The sequence below is a fragment of the Chiloscyllium punctatum genome, chromosome 7 (assembly GCF_047496795.1).
Source record: "Chiloscyllium punctatum isolate Juve2018m chromosome 7, sChiPun1.3, whole genome shotgun sequence".
In the NCBI taxonomy this organism is placed as follows: Eukaryota; Metazoa; Chordata; class Chondrichthyes; order Orectolobiformes; family Hemiscylliidae; genus Chiloscyllium; species Chiloscyllium punctatum.
The window spans coordinates 71,991,131-72,012,774 of record NC_092745.1 but is presented as its reverse complement, the minus strand read 5'-3'; the positions used below and the strand labels follow the sequence as shown (position 1 = coordinate 72,012,774).

Here is a 21,644-nt window from a genome sequence, read left to right as displayed (position 1 = left end):
GTGGGAGGCGGTGTAGTCTAGGTAGCTGTGGGAGTCGGTCGGTTTATAGTAAATGTCCGTGTTGATTCGGTTGCCAGAGATAGAAATGGATAGGTCTAGGAAGGGGAGGGAGGAGTCTGAGATGGTCCAGGTGAATTTGAGGTTGGGGTGGAAGGCGTTGGTAAAGTGGATGAACTGTTCAACCTCCTCGTGGGAGCACGAGGCAGTGCCGATACAGTCATCGATGTAGCGGAGGAAAAGGTGGGGGGTGGTGCCAGTGTAGCTGCGGAAGATGGACTGTTCGACATATCCAACGAAGAGGCAGGCATAGCTGGGGCCCATGCGGGTGACCATGGCTACTCCTTTGGTTTGGAGGAAGTGGGAGGATTGGAAAGAGAAGTTGTTCAGAGTGAGGACCAGTTCAGTCAGTCGAAGGAGGGTGTCAGTGGAAGGGTGCTGGTTGGTACGGCGGGAAAGGAAGAAGTGGAGGGATTTGAGTCCTTCGTGATGGGGGATGGAAGTGTACAGGGACTGGATGTCCATGGTGAAGATAAGGCGTTGGGGACCGGGGAAGCGAAAATCATGGAGGAGGTGGAGGGTGTGGGTGGTGTCCCGAACGTAGGTGGGGAGTTCTTGGACTAAGGGGGACAGGACAGTGTCGAGGAATGCAGAGATGAGTTTGGTGGGGCAGGAGCAGGCTGAGACAATGGGTCGGCCAGGGCAGTCAGGTTTGTGGATTTTGGACAGGAGGTAGAAACTGGCGGTGCGGGGTCGTGGGACTATGAGGTTGGAGGCAGTGGATGGGAGGTCCCCTGAGGCGATGAGGTTATGGATGGTCTGGGAAATGATAGTTTGGTGGTGGGAGGTGGGGTCATGGTCAAGGGGGCAGTAAGAGGAGGTGTCCGTGAGCTGGCGTTTAGCCTCAGCGGTGTAAAGGTCGGTGCGCCAAACTACTAACGCGCCTCCCTTGTCTGCTGGTTTGATAGTGAGGTTGGGGTTGGAACGGAGGGAGTGGAGGGCTGCACGTTCCGAGGGTGAGAGGTTGGAGTGGGTGAGAGGGGTGAAGAAGTTGAGGCGGTTAATGTCGTGGCGGCAGTTGGCTATGAAGAGATCGAGGGCGGGTAAGAGGCCAGCATGGGATGTCCAGGTGGATGGGGTGTGTTGGAGGTGGGAGAAGGGGTCGTCAGAGGGTGGGCGAGAGTCTTGGTTGAAGAAATTGGTGTGGAGGCAAAGGCGGCGGAAGAAGCCTGACTGGAACGGAACATTGTTTGTTGAACGCCAAAATAGAGCCACTACTTGTTGCATACAAAGGCTAATTCCAGCCCAGTCCAGGCAGTTCTGCAGACTTGTCTGAGTCAGCTTTTATATATATCCAGAAATGTTCTCTCTCACAACCGAATGGCTTTCACATCACCAAATCACTGTGACTGAGACTGCTTTATCTATTTGTATATAATATATACACACAGTTATAGATGCATTTATGCAAACACATGCGCACACATGCACATTTTCCTAATCAGCTTGTTCAGAGATGCTATTACGCACCTCTAGAGCAAGTGGGACTTGAACTCAGGCTTGAACACCACCATCCCTCAGAGTTAGGGATGCTACCACTGTACTACAAGACCCTCTCTGATTCTGTTTTTTTCAGATATTCAAAAGTGTTAATACACACCACTGAACGATTTTCTCACCACCAAATTCCCATGAGTTTGGTTTTTGTTTTTAACTGTTAATCATCTTGCTCTCTTTTCTAAATATTTCTGATCAATCTGTTCAGAGATGTTACGACACATCTCTGGAGCAGGTGGGATTTGAACCCAGAACTCCACAGCCCAGAGATACAACCAGGTACTCTACCACTACACCACAAGAGCCCTGCTTTTTTTAATCCAGAGGTTCTATCGTACGTAACTGAATGACTTTCCCACCACCAGTATCACTGTGACTCTTTTTGCTTAAAAAGAGAAAAAAAATTCACCACCACCAATAAAATATCCATGTGACCAATAAAATATTGACAACCAAAGTCTGTTATGGGCAATACAAACCATCAAAAGTGAGGGGGATGTAGGGACTAAATCAAAATGGCATTGGCATTGGGATTGGGGGAATAAAACTCATCTCTCTCAAAAGCAGTGGTCTGCTTTTTCTTTCTTCTGCCAAGAAGTACTATTGCACACAACTGAGTGATTTTCCCACCACGCTGTATCCCTGGTGATGCCCACCCCTCTCTAAAGGCTGTGGGTCTTTTTTTAAATTTTACTCTGACCTATTAGGCACAACTGAGCAACAGTCCCACCACCAAAATCACCGTGACTTTTCTCCGCTTTTTTTTATTTTAACCATCACCTGTAATCACCTATGTAACCAATTAAATATTTACAAGCAAAACCTATTATGGGTACTGCAAGCCATCAGTGGTAAGGAGCACTGAGGGAGAGAGGCAAAGGGCTAAATCAAAAAGAGTTGGCGGAGGAGATAAAGTACTATAATCCCTGTGCTGCCCACCTCTCTCTAAAGACATTGAGAGCATTGATGGACACAATGTGCTCCATCTCCAAGGACACTCAGGCATGAACATGACCACGGAAGTGGAAGAAGAGTCTGCTTTATCATTTTAAAAAAGATTTTTAACCTATTTTTCTAACCAACGTTCTGAGAAATATTATTACAAACCTCAGGAACAGTTGGGACTTGAATTCTGGCCACCTGGTCTAACGATAGATGTACAATAGGGCCTAAGTTTTCTAATCAATTTGTTCCGATATTGTTGCACATCTCTGGAGCAAGTCTCGGTCCAGGTGTAAAAGCACTGCCATGACACCACAAGAAGGCTCCCATAGAGTCTGCTATACATATGTATTGTTAACATATTTTTCTAATCAACCTGTATGATGAAGGGACAAAAGATGAAGGACTTTTTTTAGTTGTAGAATCTTAAAGCACAGAAGGAGGTAACTTAGCCCATTATATCATTCATTTTCACTCCAAAGCTTTACTGGTGACTGAAACTTATTCCTTGTCAAGATTCCAAATTGCTTTTGGGATTCCAAAGAAGTCTGCTTTTCAACATTTGACATCTTATAACTTGTGTTGGGGTGAAAAGGCTGTCATATTTTTCTTCTAGTTCTTTAGCCAAATATTTTGAATCTGTGACCTCTGGTTGCCATTCAATCTTGGAGGGAACTCCTCAGAATTTTGTAATCGTCCTAAATCCTAAACCACCACTCTTCTAACTGGATGATTTTCACTTCTCAAGTTTCTCCACACGAAGGAAGTCCTCGATCCTGTTTTCATCTGTATAGTCTTATCGACTTGCCCCGCCACATTGAAAGATTTCTAATACTGGATATAGCTGTCAGTCCCTCTGTTCCTTACCCAAATGTTATTGTTGATTTTGTAATTAATATGAATATTCAACTTAGTGTAAAATATACCATAGCTAACAAAGTTATCTAAAAGGTGCATTTTAAAAATAAGGCTCCTCAAAGTATTATGATTTATCAGATCTTTCCAAGTACACTCAAGCTGAAATAAATTAAAATCATGAACAGTAGAATATGGAAATATAACAGTGAATTAACAAGAAATTAAGGGGTGGTAGGTATAGGACAAATGTTAAGGGTAGATTCTTTACTCAGCGAGTTGAGTTCATGGAATGCCCTGCCAGTAGCAGTGGTGGACTCTCCCTCTTTATGGGCATTTAGACGGGCATTGGATAGACATATGGAGGATAGTGGGCTAGTGTAGGTTAGGTGGGATTGGATCAGCGCAACATCGAGGGCCAAAGGGCCTGTACTGCGCTGTATTTTTCTATGTTCTAAATAGTAAGAATTTATAAACCATTAAAAGGAAGGAAAATAAAATGTTTTCACATTTGATCGGTGTTCATGACCAGTGCAAAAACAAAATTCTAGTATTAAAGCTTGAAAATGTACCCCTTTCAGGATATAGTTATTAGCATAAGCATGTAAATTAATTTTGTGATTTAGTTTTTCGGACTTTGTGTTTTACTGTTCAGTACTATATCACAGGTTAGATCTTTGAATTAAGAAATTGATATTATCTACTATTACTTTCATTTTCTACCTCTTTCATCTTTGCAAACCATTGATCACTTCATTGTTCATCTGACTAGTTAGATTAAAAGAAATTACTGTTAAGTAACATAAAAATATTTGATTCTTGACAAATGTAATTAATTAGTCATCTAAGCCATCATAATAGTGCATAAACTTCTATACATATTAAGTTTCAAGATGATTTGTTTGAAAGGAAATTTAGAAAAATCAGTATATTTAAAGGCCTACTCAAACACATTGTGTAAACACAGTTTCACAGGGTAGTTTTTTGACTTCATCTTTATGGTATAATTTTAGAGTTTCTGGCAATCCTTCAGTATCTCATTGCATTCTTTGCATATTCATAGGCCAAGTGTTTGGAACATGGTGTGTGCTGTTTGAACTGAGTTAGATCCTTTTTTTCACTTGCACTTAGTCATCGAGATGTACAGCATGGAAACAGACCCTTCAGTCCAATCCGTCCGTGCTGACCAGCTATCCTAACCCAATCTAGTCCCATCTGCCAGCACGCAGCCCGTATCCCTCCAACCCCTTCCTATTCATATACTTGTGGACATTGGGGATGATAATTACATTTTTCCATCACTAGCCATTAAGATGCTGAAATCAATTACAATGCTTCTGTCGTCTTGAGCTGGGACCAGTTATCTAACTCAGTGTGGTGGTCATCTGCATAATGTGCTCAAGTATTCAAGATAGAACTGAGTTTTCATAATTTGAAGTAATGTATTATTTTATTTCACACAAAGCACATTCATAATGGGTGCCTGTAGAAGACCAGGAACTATTGGGTGGTTTGTTTAAGAGTAATTAAATGGTCTGGAATAGCTACAGTTTTTGAGAAGTTAAATGTTCACTTGTTTTTGCCTAGTTTGTACATTGACGTACCTCACTTGGCAGTGAATAACCCCATTTAGCCTTACAGCGAATACAACCTAGATTGTTGTTCTAAATCATTCTGTGCTGTGACTCTACATGCTATTAAATGCTAGCAAGCTTTTCTATATGCAGACCCACTCAATGGTTTTCCATTAAAAGTGCAGAGATTGTTTTCCTCTCTTTATTTTGTTTTATTTTAACTAAATGGATGTCCACTTTTTCTTTCGTGAGGTGGGAAGAAAATGGTGTTAATGCAACTCATAAATTTTCCAGGCTTTTCATTCTTTTTAATCAGCTTTAGAAGTCTTTGAAAAGTTACACCTGGAAGTAATCCTGTATGAGTAACAGAGGAATTTATCAAAATTGCAACATGTAGTTGTTTCAAAATCTTGCCACTTTTCTGAATGCAAGTTTGTTTAGTGTTGAATGGTGGAGTACCTTTTAATGTATTTAACAACTATAGATTAGTTTATTGTGTCCTGAAAGAGAGCTCGTGCTACTTTCTTTTGGGTTTACTCTAGGTATTTGGACGAAACAAATAATTATTAAAAAAAAACTATTCTCTGCCTGAAAATCATGACTTAAAAAAAAGGTAGCTTATTGGCCTCAAATAAGTTTTAATTGCTTCAATTTAATGTTGTAGCATCAAAGGAAGCTTTCATTGGTTGATTTTTGACTTTCTTTAAGCAAATAGAAAATGACTCATTTGTAGCTTGCTGTATTATTGCTGGAAGCCAATTAGTCAATTTAGTATTAGTTAATAATAGTCCCCTATGCATTTGCCAAATTGAGCGTAGAGTTAGCACAAGTGCAGTAAAAGCAATTTTACTTTTGTATTGAACTCTGTTTCATCCCAATGAGAATAATGAAATAAATGGGAGTTTCTGTTATATCTTAGGTTGTATATTAATCAAAGGACTTTATACGTAGTTTACATATTAAACATCCTAATTGTTAAAAGTACATTATGAAACATTTTTGTTTGCTGTTTAACTTTTTTTCCTGGAGGTATTAAAAATGTGAAACTACCATGGGATTACACATGACTGTCTGAAGACCTTAAATGTTTGTAATGATGTGCTAAATCTTAACTTGATTGTAATTAAAGCCAGCTTTTCTTCAATCTGTTTTGTCATTAGCCTAATGCTTTTGCATCAAGAAAAACCTATAAAGACATTAAGCACCATTTAGTGCTCAAAGTGAGTTACGGGAAAAATGGTTTGGACATGCAGATGGTTCAGGTTAAGACCCAGATGATCTGTGCATGGACCCCCATACGTGCGGTGCCCTCACAAGTTCTCAATTTCTTTTTCAGCCCACCTGTGTACACGTGGTATGAATTGGTTGAAAATGGGCAATGCACCAGAAATTGTTTTAATTAGATCGTATATAAAGTGTTCAGTGAAGGGACTTGAATGCTGTGGTAGTATTGTAAGAAGACGAGCTTGTTGGCAGAAAAAGGGTAATTTTTGTTTTATAAACTTTTGCTGATCTCGATGGACTTCAATATTCTCTCACCTTGTGTTCCATTTTAATGTATCAACAAAGTATTCTGCATTAAAAGAATCAAAATGGATTGAATCAAAAAAGAGTCAAATTGCATCTGGATATATAGGAGAATTCACTGTTCGAGAATTAATCTGTTTGTGCACCATTAAATCCTTAATATTGTTTGCCCTTTCACTTCACATTTTGTGCAATACAATACTTTTAACTTCATTGGTGAAATCCATTGAAATTAATTTTGTATCTGAAAAGCAAAATGTGTTTTAATTTGGCAAATAGTTTATTGGCCTTTGACGTTTAGTGTCTTGTGATAATTCACCTAAAGTATTACTCATTTATTTCAAGCATTTAAACAGAATTGCCCCTCTGTCTTTGGATTTCTTTTCTGCATTGGATTATAGGTTTCCAGAAAATCTATTTAAATATGGTACAAAAATTAATTGCTCTTTGAAGGTGCTAAAATGTATAATTGAAACCTAGTGAAATAGAGAATATGGAATTTATTATCTAGATATTCACAATAAAAATATAATACTTGAAGTTGCTGCAATTACACCAATTTTTTAGAGGGGATTTTTTCACTCTTAAGGCTTGAATCTGTATGTACTAATAGCAAAGCATATATATTGTTAAAAGAGCAATGTTCAGCTGGGATTTGCAAAGTTTTTTTTACTTTAGCTGGTGAAAAGCAGTCAAACTATGGAAGTACAGTTGATGGCGCATTCATATAAACATGCTTGGATCTTGCTTGAAGCGAGAGCTTTTCTCTCTTTTCTTGCAGATGGACAATATTCATGCTAATGACAAGTGGCTCCACCATCAACTCATTCCCAATTCAGACTGGTTTCAAACAGGGCTGCGTCATAGCCGCAACACTGTTCTTGATCTACCTTGCTGCAATATTCACCTCCCCGCTGGAGTGAAGTTGACTTAGGAAACCAGCGGGAAATCATTCAACCTCTGCCACCTTCAAGCTAAAACCAAAGTCACCCCAATCAATATCATTGAGCTGCAGTATGCAGATAATGCTTGCTTACGTACAACCTCAGAGCATGTACCCCAGACTATCGTCAGTTTCACAGTGGCATATGAGAGAATGGATCTCAGCCTGGACATCCACAAGGTGAAGGTCCTGCTCTAACCTGGCCCGGCATTATGGCACAAACCCCTGATGATCAAGGCCCATGGGGAGGCCTTTGAGAATGTTATCCGCTTCCAATACTTTAGGAATGCCCTGTTGGCCAAACCAGCTCTTGATGAAGAGATCCAGCAGTGCCTCCAGTGTGTAGTGCAGCCTTTGACCTGGGGAAAAGGATGTTTGAGGATAACACCAAATCTGACACAAAGATCATGGATTACAGAGTTGTAGTGATTCTCTCTCTCCTGTATAGCTGAGACTTGAACTAACTACAGCAGACACAACAAAACATTGGAAAATTGCCACCAGTGCTGCCTGCGCAGGATCCTGTGAATCCACTGGGGAAAAAAGATACAGCAAAACCAGTGTCCCTGACCAAGCCAACATCTCCAGCATTGAGGCATGGACCACCCTTGACTGGCTATGATGGGCGAGGCTTATCGTCTGCATGACTGACACAACATTCCCCAAGCAGGTGCTTTACTCCCAGCTCCAAAACAGCAGGTGTGCTCCAGGAGGACAGAGGAAGTGCTTCAATAATAACCTCAAAGCTTTGCTGGTGAATTGCAGCATTCCTACACACATGGGAGTCACTTGTCCAAGACCGTCCAAAATGGAGGAGGAGCATCCCAAAAGGCATCGAGCATCTCAAGACTTGCCCTCAGGAAAAGGTAGAAACCAGGCAAAAACAGCATAAGGAGTGCACTGCCACACCAACATCTCACCCACCCCGTCCCACAGCCTTAACAGAGCCTGCAGAAGCTGCATCGGTCTGTACAACCATCTGCGAACTCACCATGACAGTGAAAGAAAGGTATCCTTGCCTGTAAAGGACTGCCAGTGATTCATTTTGAATAGCCAAACTTTCGGACTTCATTTCTTGCTATCTGAACACTAATCGTGAAGTAACAGGGTGGAACACCCCAGTCTAGCATGTAAAATTACGGTTATATATGCAAAACTTGAGTACGTTTAGGTGCTGTGGGTGATTCTTTAATAATGTATCTGAAAGAATTTTGCTGTTGGCAAAACATACTGTTTACCTTTCCTTGACCTGCCATTGTCTTACAAGTACCATGTAAATATTTTTTACCATCACAAAGAATGTTTGATATTTCCCAAATAAAGACTTGATTAAAATTTAAGCATATTTTGAAGTCCCCTTTATTGACTTCTCTCAACATTGCTTTTTAGCTGCCTGAATTAACATCTGCACTTGTGCTGAAACAGACAGAATCATAGGATCCCTAGTTGGAAAGAGACCATTCAGCCCATTGGTTATTACCAACCCTCTGAAGAGCATCTCGCCCAATCTCCTACTTTATCCCTATAACCCCTCATTTACCATTTCTAATCTACCTAGCCTACACATGCCTGGCACTGTGAACAATTTAGTATGGCCGATGCATCTATCTCCACATCTTTGGACTGTGGGAGGAAATTGGAGCAGCTGCTGGAAACCTGTGCAGATATGGGGGAGAAGATGTAAAATCCACACAGATAGTCATTCAAGGCTGGACTTACACCTGGATCCCAAGTGCTGTAAGGCAGCAGTGCTAACCATTGAGCTGATGATGTGGCAATTGTTTTTGCAAACATTTTGAAGACTGGAGTTGGACTTCTGCAATAAAATAAATATAAAACTATAGCAAATGGTGAAAAATAACATGTTTTTTCTTCCGCACTATTTCAACAACATGCAGAAGTAACAGTGAATCTTTTTGTTGGATGCTGTATGACGCAAAAAATTTAGACTGCTGTATTTAAATGACTCTTGCTTTTAGCATGAGAGGAGACTTTATTTAGTAAAATATAAACTTTATCTGACCAATGTGCTAAACCTTTTGTGTGATCAGAGTTGTTGAAATAACATTTAACTGTGACAGTTTTCGGAAAAACAAATTATTTTTTAAGCAAGTATTTTCAATTGAAGTTGTATTGATGCAAGATATGTATGTGGATCTGTGTGCTGGAAAACTAGTTTTGTGAATGGTTTATTGATTTCCTCACTTTCAAATGTGGCAATTTCTGTAAACTGCAATAGTGTAGCATATGTAAAATGCATATCATTTGTACCATTTTAATTAGTCTGTTATTTAACGATTGCTACTTATGTTTGTGAGATCTATGTAACAAATCACCTTAGTGTTTTTACAGTTAAAAAAACTACTTTGAAACCTCCGAACTTTAGCCCATAACCATGAAAATCAATATGTGAGCTTTATGTTAAATGAGTTGGATGAAAGACTTTGAAGAGGAAAGAGCTGCACATGATAAGAGAACAATATTCAGTATGTTTTTTCTCTTAATTTGCAGGTAGAGCTGAACATCATTGAGAAGCTGTCTAAGTTGGTGCCTTGTGAACATGAGGATCTCCTGAATATTACACTGCGCTTGCTACTGAATCTGTCTTTTGATACTGGTCTTCGGAATAAAATGGTCCAAGTGGGACTGCTCCCAAAATTGACTTCGCTCATAGGTAATTTTAAAAGCATAACCAGTAGACTAGATTTTCTCAGTTTTGTCTTTCCAATTTACTTATTCCAAATGATGTGCTTCATGTATGATTTTCAAAGCAAATAAATAAGCAAATGGGTTTATTAGATGAGTTGTGATCCAAAAGCGAGGAAATAGTTCTTATCTCCACTGAGCCAAGACCCCTCTTGTTCTGCAAATGTAAAGATTGGTAAGATGGAAGATTGGCACATGAAAACTTTAAAGGAAATTAGTTATAGTTCTGTGTTGTACACTGCTGGTCATCTCAGTTGTGCATTAATAGAATGCTGACATTTGCGTTTTATGGAAATTCAAGGTAAATTTGCAGGAGCCCTTATGTCATTACAATTACATAATTTCTTGAAGCCTGTAATCTACACAAACTCATGCTGTTTTCAGTTATCCATAAGGAATGTGATTAAATTTCATTATTTAATAAAACATTATCACTGTTTATAAGCAATTTATTAAAGCAGTAGGAACAGAACTAAGCAATAAGCAATTCAGTTTGTTGAGCTGTTCAGTTAGGTCATCACTGTTCACCTCCAATCCCTTTTCCTTCCTTTGCTTCATATCTCTTGATACATTTAACAAAGATGTATCTGTCTTGAAACTCCAATAGTCTCAGCATCCTTGCCTTTTTGACAAAGAAAACGTTTCAGATTTTTACTACCATTTGTGCAGAAAGTGTTGAAATGATCACATCAATCATGTCCTCGGAATAGTCTATGAATTGTGAATTTCTATGACTTATTTAGTTGGCTTTTCGTTTGAGTGATTCCATCTTAGATCATAAGACATCGGAGTGGAAGTAAGGCCAATCAGTTCATTGACTCCACTTCGCCATTTAATCATGGCTGTTGGATATTTCCATAGCCCTTAATTTATTGCGTGATCAAGGATTTGTAAATCGCTGCCTTGAAGACATTTAACGCCTCTGCCTCCACTGCGCTCTGTGGTAATGAATTCCACAGGTCTCCCACACTGTGGCAGAAGAAAGGTCTCCTCATTTCTGTTCTAAGTTGACTCCCTCTAATTTAAGACTGTGCTCACCGCCTAACGGAAACAACTTCCCAGCGTCCACCCTTTCTAAGCCATGCATTATTTTGTAAGTTTCTATTAGATCTCCCCTCAACCTTGTAAACTCTAATGAATACAATCCCAGGATCCTCAGCAGTTCATCGTATGTTCGGCCTACCATTCTAGGGATCATCGATGTGAATCTCTGCTGGACATGTTCCAGTGCCAGTCTGACCTTCCTGAGGTGTGAGGCTTATAGTATTAATAGTAACCAGTATCTCAACCCTATGCTTTTAAGAAAGATAAAAGAGAAGTTTATTGCACAACTGTTGCTGAAAGTCGTTTAATTAGCTGTAAAGTAATTAGGTGTGATAGTTGCAAAGATTAAAAGTAAACAAGGATAAATGATTTTTCTTAGACTGCAGGTGTTGCTGGTTTAGCCAGTATTTGTTACCCATCCCTAATTTCCCTGAAATGAGTGCTTGCTCGATCATTTCAGATGGGAGTTGAGAATCAATAAGATTGCTGGGGGTCTGGAGTTGTCTGTAAAACAGATCAGGTAAACATGATGAATTCTCTTTCCAAAAGGGTTTTAGTAGATCCAATGGTTTTTGCAGCCATCAATAATAGTGTTTAGGTTGCAACACTGAAACTAACTTTCAGTTCCACATTTGTTTTTTAATTAAATTTAAATTTCTCCAGCAACAAACATGTGATTTCAACAGTTCACATTTAGATTTACTTATCCAGCGACATGACCATTGTATCACCTCTTAAAGGTGAATGGAAGATCAATTTAATAAGATTATTGTAGCCTATTTCTGAAGTGAAAGGCTTCAAGGCTTTTGAATGCAGCATTGATTTAATATAATACAGCATTATATTGATGACTTGATTTGAATAGCCTGTCAGGTTGACTCTCAGGATTTGAGGGAGGGGGACAGAGAGAGACATATTAACTTGTTTCTTACTAGGTCTGTGATAATGGTCCTTGCAAATTGCCTGAACACTTTCTGGTAACAGTTGATTTCTCAAATCCTTCCTCTTTGTTGTATCTTTGGAATTCTTTCCCTGATGGTATCTTTCAGAGTTATTCTTGGGAGGTTGTGCTTCAAATGGTTATTCTCTTCCTGTCTTATACAGGTTATGTTAAAATTCTTCTGTATCCAGCTGTACTGTAAAAGCCAGCAATCTATGAATATTTTAACATTCCATGAAAAGGTATTTCAGTGAATGCGGTACTCAACTGTTCAAATAAGTACTGCACTTAAACTTAACTAGGAACAAGGTGGGGCTTGTTGTGAGGTTTCCACTTGATCACTCAACAGTTCAATTGTTACTGGACAGTTAGTTGGAGACAGTGAGAGAAAGTAAACCAGAAGCAGGCTCCTTGCAGAAGATTGCTGCTCGTGAGCTGTGCTGATGAGGTACGGAACTGATTATTGGCAGTTGAGGCTGAGTAAGAAATCTCAAGAACTGTTGGATAGCTTTCTGCAGTCAGGACTCAGTGGAAGTCCTTTGGACCAGGAAGTGCAACTAAGAGTTGAGAGTGTAAGTGCACTTTCAAAATCCATAGGGCCATACTTTCAGGACACAATAGTGAAGTACCAGAACATGAGCAGTCATTGAAGCAATCAGTGATGAACTGTATTTTGAGGGAATTTCAAAGCTAGTTGTTTGAAAAAGAATTGGATTTTTTAAATAACGTTTTATTCAGTTTTAATGACCCACAGTGTCACTAATGCCTGTGGATTGCTGAGAAATCAGTGGGATTTGTCCTGACTCACTTTGCTATTGGGTGTGCTTTTTGGAGTATTTGACCAGTTTCTGTTGTTCATAAACAAATACAGATTGCTAGTTAAACTCTGGTAGCATAGAATCATAGGGATGTAAAGCATAGAAACATACCCTCTGGTCCAATTTGTCCATTCCACATATCCTAGCCAGCACTTGGGCCATATTCCTCTATTCCTTCCTGTTCTTATATCCATCCATGTGTGGAGAGAAAGCAGAGTTAACATGTCAAGTCCAGTGACTCTTCATAATAACCGATAACAGTGAGGAAAATGTATAATTTATATTGAAGGTGAGGTTGGGGAAGTGGTGTGGTGGGCGAAAAGTGAATGGATAAATAGAGATGGAGCCCAGCGAGAGAGATATGAAAGGGATAGACAAAGTGGTTATTGAGACTAGGCCGGGGCAGAAGAGAAACTGAATAAGTGAGAATGGCATGGCTGTGCTAAAGGCAACCCGTGTCATGATAGGACTGGGTGTGGTGATGGGGAAAAAGACACAAGGACAGAATCACGCTCTAAAATTATTTAACTCGATGTTGAGTACTATAGGCTGCAGGGTCCCGAAGTGGAAGATGAGATGTTTTTTGAGCTTGTACTGCCCCACAACATTGAATTCAATGTCATTGATTCCCTTATTTACCTACCATTTTCATATCTCCCCCCTCTCGCTCTCTGCTTCACTGCCACCAAACAACCTCACCTTCAGTTATAATCACCACCTTTTCCATAGAAAAAGAAAGACACTTAATGGAACAAGTCCAGTAACTCTTACTTATTGTCATTGGACTTGAAATGTCAACTCTGTTTTCTTCCCACAGATGCTGCCAGGCCTGCTGAACTTTGCTAGTAATTCCTGTTTTTGTTTCAGATCTCAAGTATCCAGAGTTTTTGCTGTATTCCTGTTATCTATTTCAGGTTAATTCTGGATGTTAGAATTATAAGTTGTGTTTTATGTATATATTGTAAATTCTCTTCCTGTTCTAATTTTGTATAGTAGAAGGTTTTGTTCTCAACAGTGGAATCTCATCTCTTTATTCTTTCAGTAAGTGCTTGGGATCTCACTTCGATAACTAAGAAGAAAGTTACCAGTCCATAGTCAGATTATAACATAAATTTGGTGGTTTGGTCTTGAAGTCTCAAGATCAAGCCTGAAATTGGCTTTACTCCAGAAACTGTTATATCATGCTTTTATTTTAAATACTGGGTTGCATAGGCATGGAGCATTGCTGTTTCTTCTTGCTTTTTAATCAAGGTAGTTAACTTTTAACTGTTTCAGCCATTGGCTTGAATAGCCCTGAAACAGTTAAAACAGACATTGTTGGCAACAGGCTTCATCTGATGAAGAGTCACTGGGCTCAAAACATTAACTCTGCTCCCTTCCCACAGATGCTGTCAGACCTGAATTGGCCAGCAATTTCTGGATTTGTTTCAGGTGTCCAGCATCCACAGTTCTTTGTTTTAGATGAACTTAATTAGCTCTCTTTGTTAGAATGTATTGAGCTCAGAAGGAGCTATTTTTTAGGGGAGCCATTGTCCAGGAGTTGGTTTACTGTTGGAAATGTCAGTTGTAATTCAAAAACTCTCTTGTAATTTTTTCCTACAGTAAGTACTATCTAGTTCCAATACACAATGATAGCCATCTGACATCTGGAACAGAATTTTCTAAGACTCTGTGTCTATTTTAAAGACAGATGGGTTTTCTTTCCAAAATATTTAATATAATTATGTAATTGTAACATTATATTTCAATGCTCTTGGCTTTCCCCCATCAGAAGAAATAATTTGTCTATTTATACCCATGCAATTTCTTTAACTATTTTGAACACCTTGATCAGATCAGTTCTGAAGAATGGTTGTCGGACCTGAAATGTTAACTCTGCATTCTCCCCACAGATGCTGCCAAACCTGCTGAGTTTCTCTGCAGTTTCTATTTTGTTCCAGATTACTCGCCAATGTTTTATACTTGAAGCAATACAAATCAAATGTGAGCCACAGATTTACTGATACTCAGAAATACATATGTACAGGTCATTTGCTGAGTCACTAATGTCAGTGTTTTTCTTCCATAATAAATTAATTCTTACCATACTTTCTTATCTTTCCTTCCAGTTTGTTTTTCTTCATTTGCTATCTAGTGGTGGTGATCAACATTGTGTTTCATCCTTAAACATAATTCCATACCCCCCACAACTCTTTGTGAAGAAAATGCTGTGCTAACTGTACTGAAATACTTGCATTTAATCTGGCAGTGATTGTTTCTCATGGTTAAGGTTGAGATACTGTCTACTATCTAAACTAAACAGTAAATGTTTGAAGACATTCTATAGGTCAGGCAGCATCTGTGGAGGGAAACAGGTAATGATCAGGTTGATGATATTTCTTCCGAATTCTGTCTGTCTGATTCCACTTTTTAAAACAGCGGTCCTATTGCTCTGTTATCTTGATTCTTTGAATAAGAAAGCACCACCGTTCAAGTCTGTCTCCTTCTGTATTTTCTTGAACCTGGCAATGTTCTCAGGAGTTTGTGTTTCTATTACCCCAATGCTTTTGATGTAGTGTGATGTTCAGTAGTATGCATCTTGTAGCTGATGTCTTTGAAAGATTTTATTTGCATTCATTACTGCCTCTCTTAATATTCCATGCCTCTAGTATTTATGCTTAGCACCAATTGGATACCAAATTGGCTTGGTGGTAAGAGACAAAAGGTGATGGTGGAGAGTTGCTTTTCGAACTGGAAGACATGTGACCAGCAATGTTCCACAGGGATCTGCTGGGTCCACTTTCGTGTGTCATTTATATAAATCATTTAGATGAGAAGATGGGAGGCATGTTTAGTAAGTTTGCAGATGACACCAAAGTTGATGGTGTGGTGGACAGTGAAAAAGGTTTTCTAAGATTACAAGGAGATCTTGATCAATGGGTTCAATGAACTGAGGAGTGATAGAGTTTAATTTGGGTAAATGCAAGGTATTGTATTTTGGTCAAGCAAGCAAGAGCAGAACTTGTCCAGGACCCTACCATTAATTGTGTAATGTTGTACAACAGGGAGATCTCAGTACATAATTCTTTGAAATTTGCATCACAGGTATATGGTGATTAAGAAGGTGTTTAGCACACTTGCCTTTATTGATCAGATCTTTGAGTATGAGAGTTGGGATGTCATGTTGAGCTTTTACGGGACATTGGTGAGGGCCTTTCTGAAGTACTGTGTGCTGTCCCTGCTATAGGAAGGAATTGGAGAGGGTTCAGAAAAGCTTTGCCAGGAATGGAAGGTTTCAGTTTTTAAAAATAGGCTGGGACTTTTTTCACTGGAGCATAGGAAATTGAGGTTTATAAAATCACGAGGGGAATAGATAAGGTGAATAGCAAAGGTCTTTTGCTTAGGGTGAGGGAGTTCAAAACAAGGGGACATATTTTTAAGGTGAGAGGAGAAAGTTTTTAAAAAAGTCATTGGGGTAACGTTTTTACACAATGATTTAATGTGTGGAATAAACTGTCAGAAGAAGTGGTGGATGCAGGTTGAGTTACAACATTTAAAAGACATTTGGATAAGTACATGAATAGGAAAGGTTTTGGAGGGATGTGGGCCAAATGCAGGCAAGTGGGACTAGTTTATTTTGGGAACATGATTGGTGTGGATTCATTGGACTGAAGGATCTGTTTCTGTGCTGTATGACTTTATGACTGTACGATTATATCATTTCACACTTACATTGAATTTTACCCTTCACTCTTTCATTCATTCCATTTTAATAATAACCTTTTGTTTGCTGAAACGTTTTCAACCAATCTGTTCAGATATGTTATGCCACATGTCTGGAGCAGGTGGGGCTTGAATCCAACCTTCTGGACCAGAAGTAATGGGAGCCTTCCTTTTGGTTCAGTAAGCAGTACTACTTTGATTGCCAATACAATCAATTTGGATGTCTGCAACTTTTAACACAATACCATCTGGACCTATGTCCAAATCATTGTTATAGCCCAAGGATCAGAAGTAGCTGAGAAGAACCCTGTGATAACACTTACCATGCTGTATGACTCTGACTGTGACTGCCCATGACCAAATATTCTGGACAACCTATCTGTAACTCTTCATTGTTGTCTCTCAAACAGTTTTTAATCCAGTTGTCATTCTGAATTCCATATCACGTAATCTTCTCTAGTAATTGTATGAGAGGTACTTTGCTTCCCTCGCATCTATATGCAAGCATTGTGCTACCTCCAGTGACCAAGTCTGTTATCTCAGTAGAGTTCTATGAAGTTTGACAAGAATGCTGTCCCTTTTGACATCTGCACTAGTTACTTGTAGGTTAGATGCATTAGTCAGGGGTAAATATAGGATGGGGGAATGGGTCTGGGTGGAAAAGAAAGGGGTGGCACGGTGGCACAGTGGTTAGCACTGCTGCCTCACAGCACCAGGGTCCTGGGTTCGATTCTCACCTGTCTGTGTGGAGTTTGCACATTCCCCCTGTGTCTGCGTGGGTTTCCTCCAGGTGCTTCGGTTTCCTCCCACAATCCAAAGATGTGCAGGTTAGGTGAATTGGCCATGCTAAGTTGCCCACAGTATTAGTCAGGGGTAAATATAGGGTCGGGGAATGGGTTTGGGTGGGTTTCTCTTTGGAGGGGTGATGTGGATTTGTTGGGCTGAAGGGCCTGTTTCCACACTGTAGAGAATCTAATCTAATCTAAAGTTTCTCTTTGTACATGGTAATTTCAAACCTAATCAGAGTTAAAAAATCACACACCAGGTTATAGTCCAACAGGTTTAATTGGAAGCACACTAGCTTTCGGAGCAGCGCTCCTTCATCAGGTGGTTGACAATACCGGCATCTCCAAATCAAAGAATTATTTTTAAATTAATGCAGACATGAGGCCAACTGGCCTGTAACTAAAATGAAGAAATGTGGATCCTGAAGATCTGAAACAAAAACAGAAATTGCTGGAGAAATTCTGCAGGTCTGGCGGTCACGCTGGAGAGAAAGCAGATTAACATTTCTAGTCGTGACCCTTCTTCATAACCTGTAATTCCATTGAATTGCTCTGCATAGTTTCAGTCTCTAATCATCCAGCAAATCTGTATTCAAAAGATGACTGAAGCATTATTTCTTGAACCTCTTCAATTTCCTCCATTTCTCTCTAAATCCTTGGAATCTTGCAGTAGGCCATGCAGAGGTTTATGACAGTCTTCCCAGAGAAATGCTGCTTTTCCTTGCACTGCTTCTTCTGAGTGCAGAAGTTTAAATAGGGGCTTGCAGAGCCATCTGGGAGGTTACAGATATAAACAGTCACCTTTTTCCTCTGGAGCATCACCATGATGTGTTCTTTCCACCCATGCCAATTCTGGCCAGAATTGAATGGGCTAACTTGTTTCCAGTTTTGCTAATTTTGTTACTACCCTTTTACTCTTAACTAACATGGTCAAGAAATAGGCAAACAAAAAAAAAATCTATTACCCAACATGACTGGAAAATAAAAATAAGGTATCTTAACTTTTCAAGTGTAGTAGCAGATGAACACCCCATTAACTACCACTGGACCTGGCTGTTTCCCATCCTGTATCACCATGATTTAGTGGATGGTATAGGAAATTGCAGTGAGTTCAATGTAAATCATAGGCCCTAATTGCATAAAAAATTCTAATTTTTATGTTTATTTGCTCTTTCATTCTTTTGGTTGGAGCTAAATCGAAATCTGTTCAAAACTGTCAATAGGTGTGCCAGTGACAGAAACATTACTTTTTCTTCCCTGAGTTTATTCCTTGAACCTCCTAGTCATTGTTTTAAAAGAAGCAGGGTTACGTTTGGAGTATTAGCCCTAAGGACGACAGTTGAGATGTGTCTGAAAAAGATTCAACAGTGACCTCTAGTGGGCAATGTTTTCACACGCTTTTCATTCCTGTGGCTCCTGCCTCAATTGCCAAAGACCAGCTGCCACTACTTGCGTAATATGTTAATTGTTAGGTTGTTGAGTACATCATAACCACAAGCCTAGCTATTAATACAAAAATATAGGTTTTGGCATTTAAATAAAAGCAAAATTATAACCTTTCCAGTGACAGCATTGTGAATTTTTCCAGACATATGGATAGCTAAATAGTTGATGTGACTAATATTTTTAGCTTAATACAGATTTAAGCTACATTTTTAAGACAGTTTTTCTTGTTTGCTGACTTGAATTTCAATTGTAAAGTGTAACCTTAAGATGACTAATTGGCTCTTGAGTTAGAAAACAATGACTCATTTATTATAGTTAATCTGTTTCTAATGCAAGGGTCCTCTTTAGCTCATTCCGGGGCAAAGGAATTTTTTCCAGCCATAACCAAGCCCTCTAATTGGCATGATCGTAACCACTACTGATGTATTTAAATGGCTACATTTTTTAAAGAGTGGTATTTCAACTCTAGTGCCATCCCCCTATGGAGCTTTTGAATTGTGAAGAGTTTTGAGTTGAAATATTGATAGTCCAAGAAGTAATTGGACTAAATCTGCAGTAACGATACTTTTGAAAGCCATCTTTGGCAAAGAAGTCTGATTGGATTTGGTAGTTTCTTCTTCTAGACAAGTCACCATTTCAAACAATAACTATCACTTCAAGGTGGGCATAGTGGCTCAGGGTTAGCACTGCTGCCTCCCAGCACCAGGGTCCCAGGTTCGGTTCCACCCTCTGGCAACTGCCCATGTGGAGTTTGCACATTCTCCCCGTGTCTGCGTGGGTTTCCTTCGGGTGTTCCGGTTTCCTCCCACAGTCGCAAAGATGTGCAGGTCAGGTGATTTGGCCATGCTAAATTGCCCATAGTGTTAGGTGCATTAGTCAGAGGGAAATGGGTCTGGGTGGGTTACTCTTCGGAGGGTCTGTGTGGACTGGTTGGGCCGAAGGGCTTGTTTCCTCACTGTAGGGAATATTTCTAATTTAAAAAAAATAAACAAACATTCTGGTGGAATCCTTCATTTGAGTTTAATTTCTTTAACTTTTGGACATTCTCACTCCTCTTGATCTTATGGCCTAGAGGTTATCGTCAAACGTTTATCAAGTGATTTCTATCACTATTTTCAGTCTCCAACCAAAGTCCTTGCACTCCTGTCACCAATTTTGTTCCCCATTCTGGTTATTGAAGCTGAACCAGGCCTTGTGTAAGTTTCCCATTTTGTTTGACTGATTTTTTGTTCTACAAAACCATCCATACCCTTTCTCTGCCCCTTTGGTAATCTTGCATTCCCTTCTGTAAGCTTACATTCTCTATCCCAGTTCTACTTGTTAATCTCCTCCTTCCTCCAAACCATAACTTGTAGCAGAACCATCACCTTTTCTCAAAAATCCCTTGCTTGCTACCTTGAAAGGTTTTCCAAAAAGTCACCGATTTGGTCACTTGTCCTGCTAAGACTTGAAGTTGGTTTCTAATCCTCTTCTATGCTGCCTTGTATGATACTTTTCAATGTTCAAGCAGCTACATGAATATACGTTGTTGTCTGGGTGCACAGTTATTTTTCATTAGCACTTTCTTAGCCTGAAAAATCCTGTTAAGCTATGTGGACCTGAGCCACATAGAGTGAAATAGTTATGTTGCATGCAGCTGTCACCTAATTTTCAATAACAGAATGCCTTGGTTAGACACTGCAAGACTCAACTCGTCACACCCGTCACTCAGTAAAAAGACCCAATTATGTATTCTCTGTTTTCTGCCAGCTAGCCAATCTGCTATCCCTATAATTGTTACCCTAAACCACAAGCTCCTACTTTGCCACTAACATGTTCAATCGCACCGTGTCTAATGGCGTAATTACCAAGAGATCTGAGTATTCTTGTACATTAAATACAAAGCATTAGCATGCAGGTGCAGCAAGTAATTAAGAAAGCAAATTGATTATTTTCTGGTTGGAGTTTCAAGAACTGTACAGAGTGTTGGTGTGGCTGCACTTGGAATACTGTGTACTGTTTTACTTGATGTATTTAAGAAGGTATTGGAATCGTCCTTGGTTCAAAGGACGGTTACTAATCTGTTTCCGAATATGAAGGTATTGTCTTAATGAAGAATAGCTAAACAGGTTAGGTCTTTATTCATTAGTTTTAGAAGAATGAGAGGTGATCTTATTGAGACAGACATGATTCGGTAGCGGGGGGAATGCTTTGCAGTAGATGTTGAGAAGATGGTGGAGGAATCTTGAACTGGGGGACATAGTTACAAAACAAGGGGGCATTCATTTAAAGCTGAGATATGAAGGGATTTCATCAATTTGAGGCGAGTAAATGTCTGGAATTCTCTACATCAGAAAGTTATGGGTGCAAGATCACAGAACATATTTAAAGAAGTAGATTTGTTCTTGAAATATCGTAAAGTTGAGGGCTATGGTGAGCTGGTGGGAAAGAAGAGTTGCGGCCTGGACAAATCAGCCATGATCATAGTTGAATGGCAGGGAATTCTTGAGCACTGAGTGACCTTCTTCAGCTTCTATTCCTTATGATCTGGAAATCCAACTACAGTATATCCACTTGCTATTCTTTATCCATGGTACAGTTTACCCCTTAGAATCATAGAATTCCCTACGATGTAGATGAAGGCCATTTGGCCCATTGAGTTTGCACTGACCTCTGAAGAGTATCCCACCTAGACCCATCCCATCCTTGTAACTCTGCATTTCCAATGGCTAATCCACATAGTCGACATATCCCTGGACAGGGCAATTTAGCATGGCTAATCCATCTAATTTGCACACCTTTGGACTGTAGGAGGAAATCCATGCAGAT

The 21,644-nt window shown here is 39.5% G+C and overlaps 1 protein-coding gene across 3 annotated transcripts in view; it reads left to right on the top strand.

Moving 5' to 3' along the window:
• The window catches only part of kifap3a (kinesin-associated protein 3a), a 212,305-nt gene that overhangs the window by 83,729 nt on the left and 106,932 nt on the right, over nucleotides 1-21,644 (top strand). For all 3 annotated transcript variants that reach the window (XM_072573970.1, XM_072573968.1, XM_072573969.1), the window contains exon 10: nucleotides 9,911-10,069. In XM_072573970.1, the coding sequence (XP_072430071.1) occupies nucleotides 9,911-10,069 (159 nt within the window). The remainder of the gene's footprint in view (nucleotides 1-9,910; nucleotides 10,070-21,644) is intronic.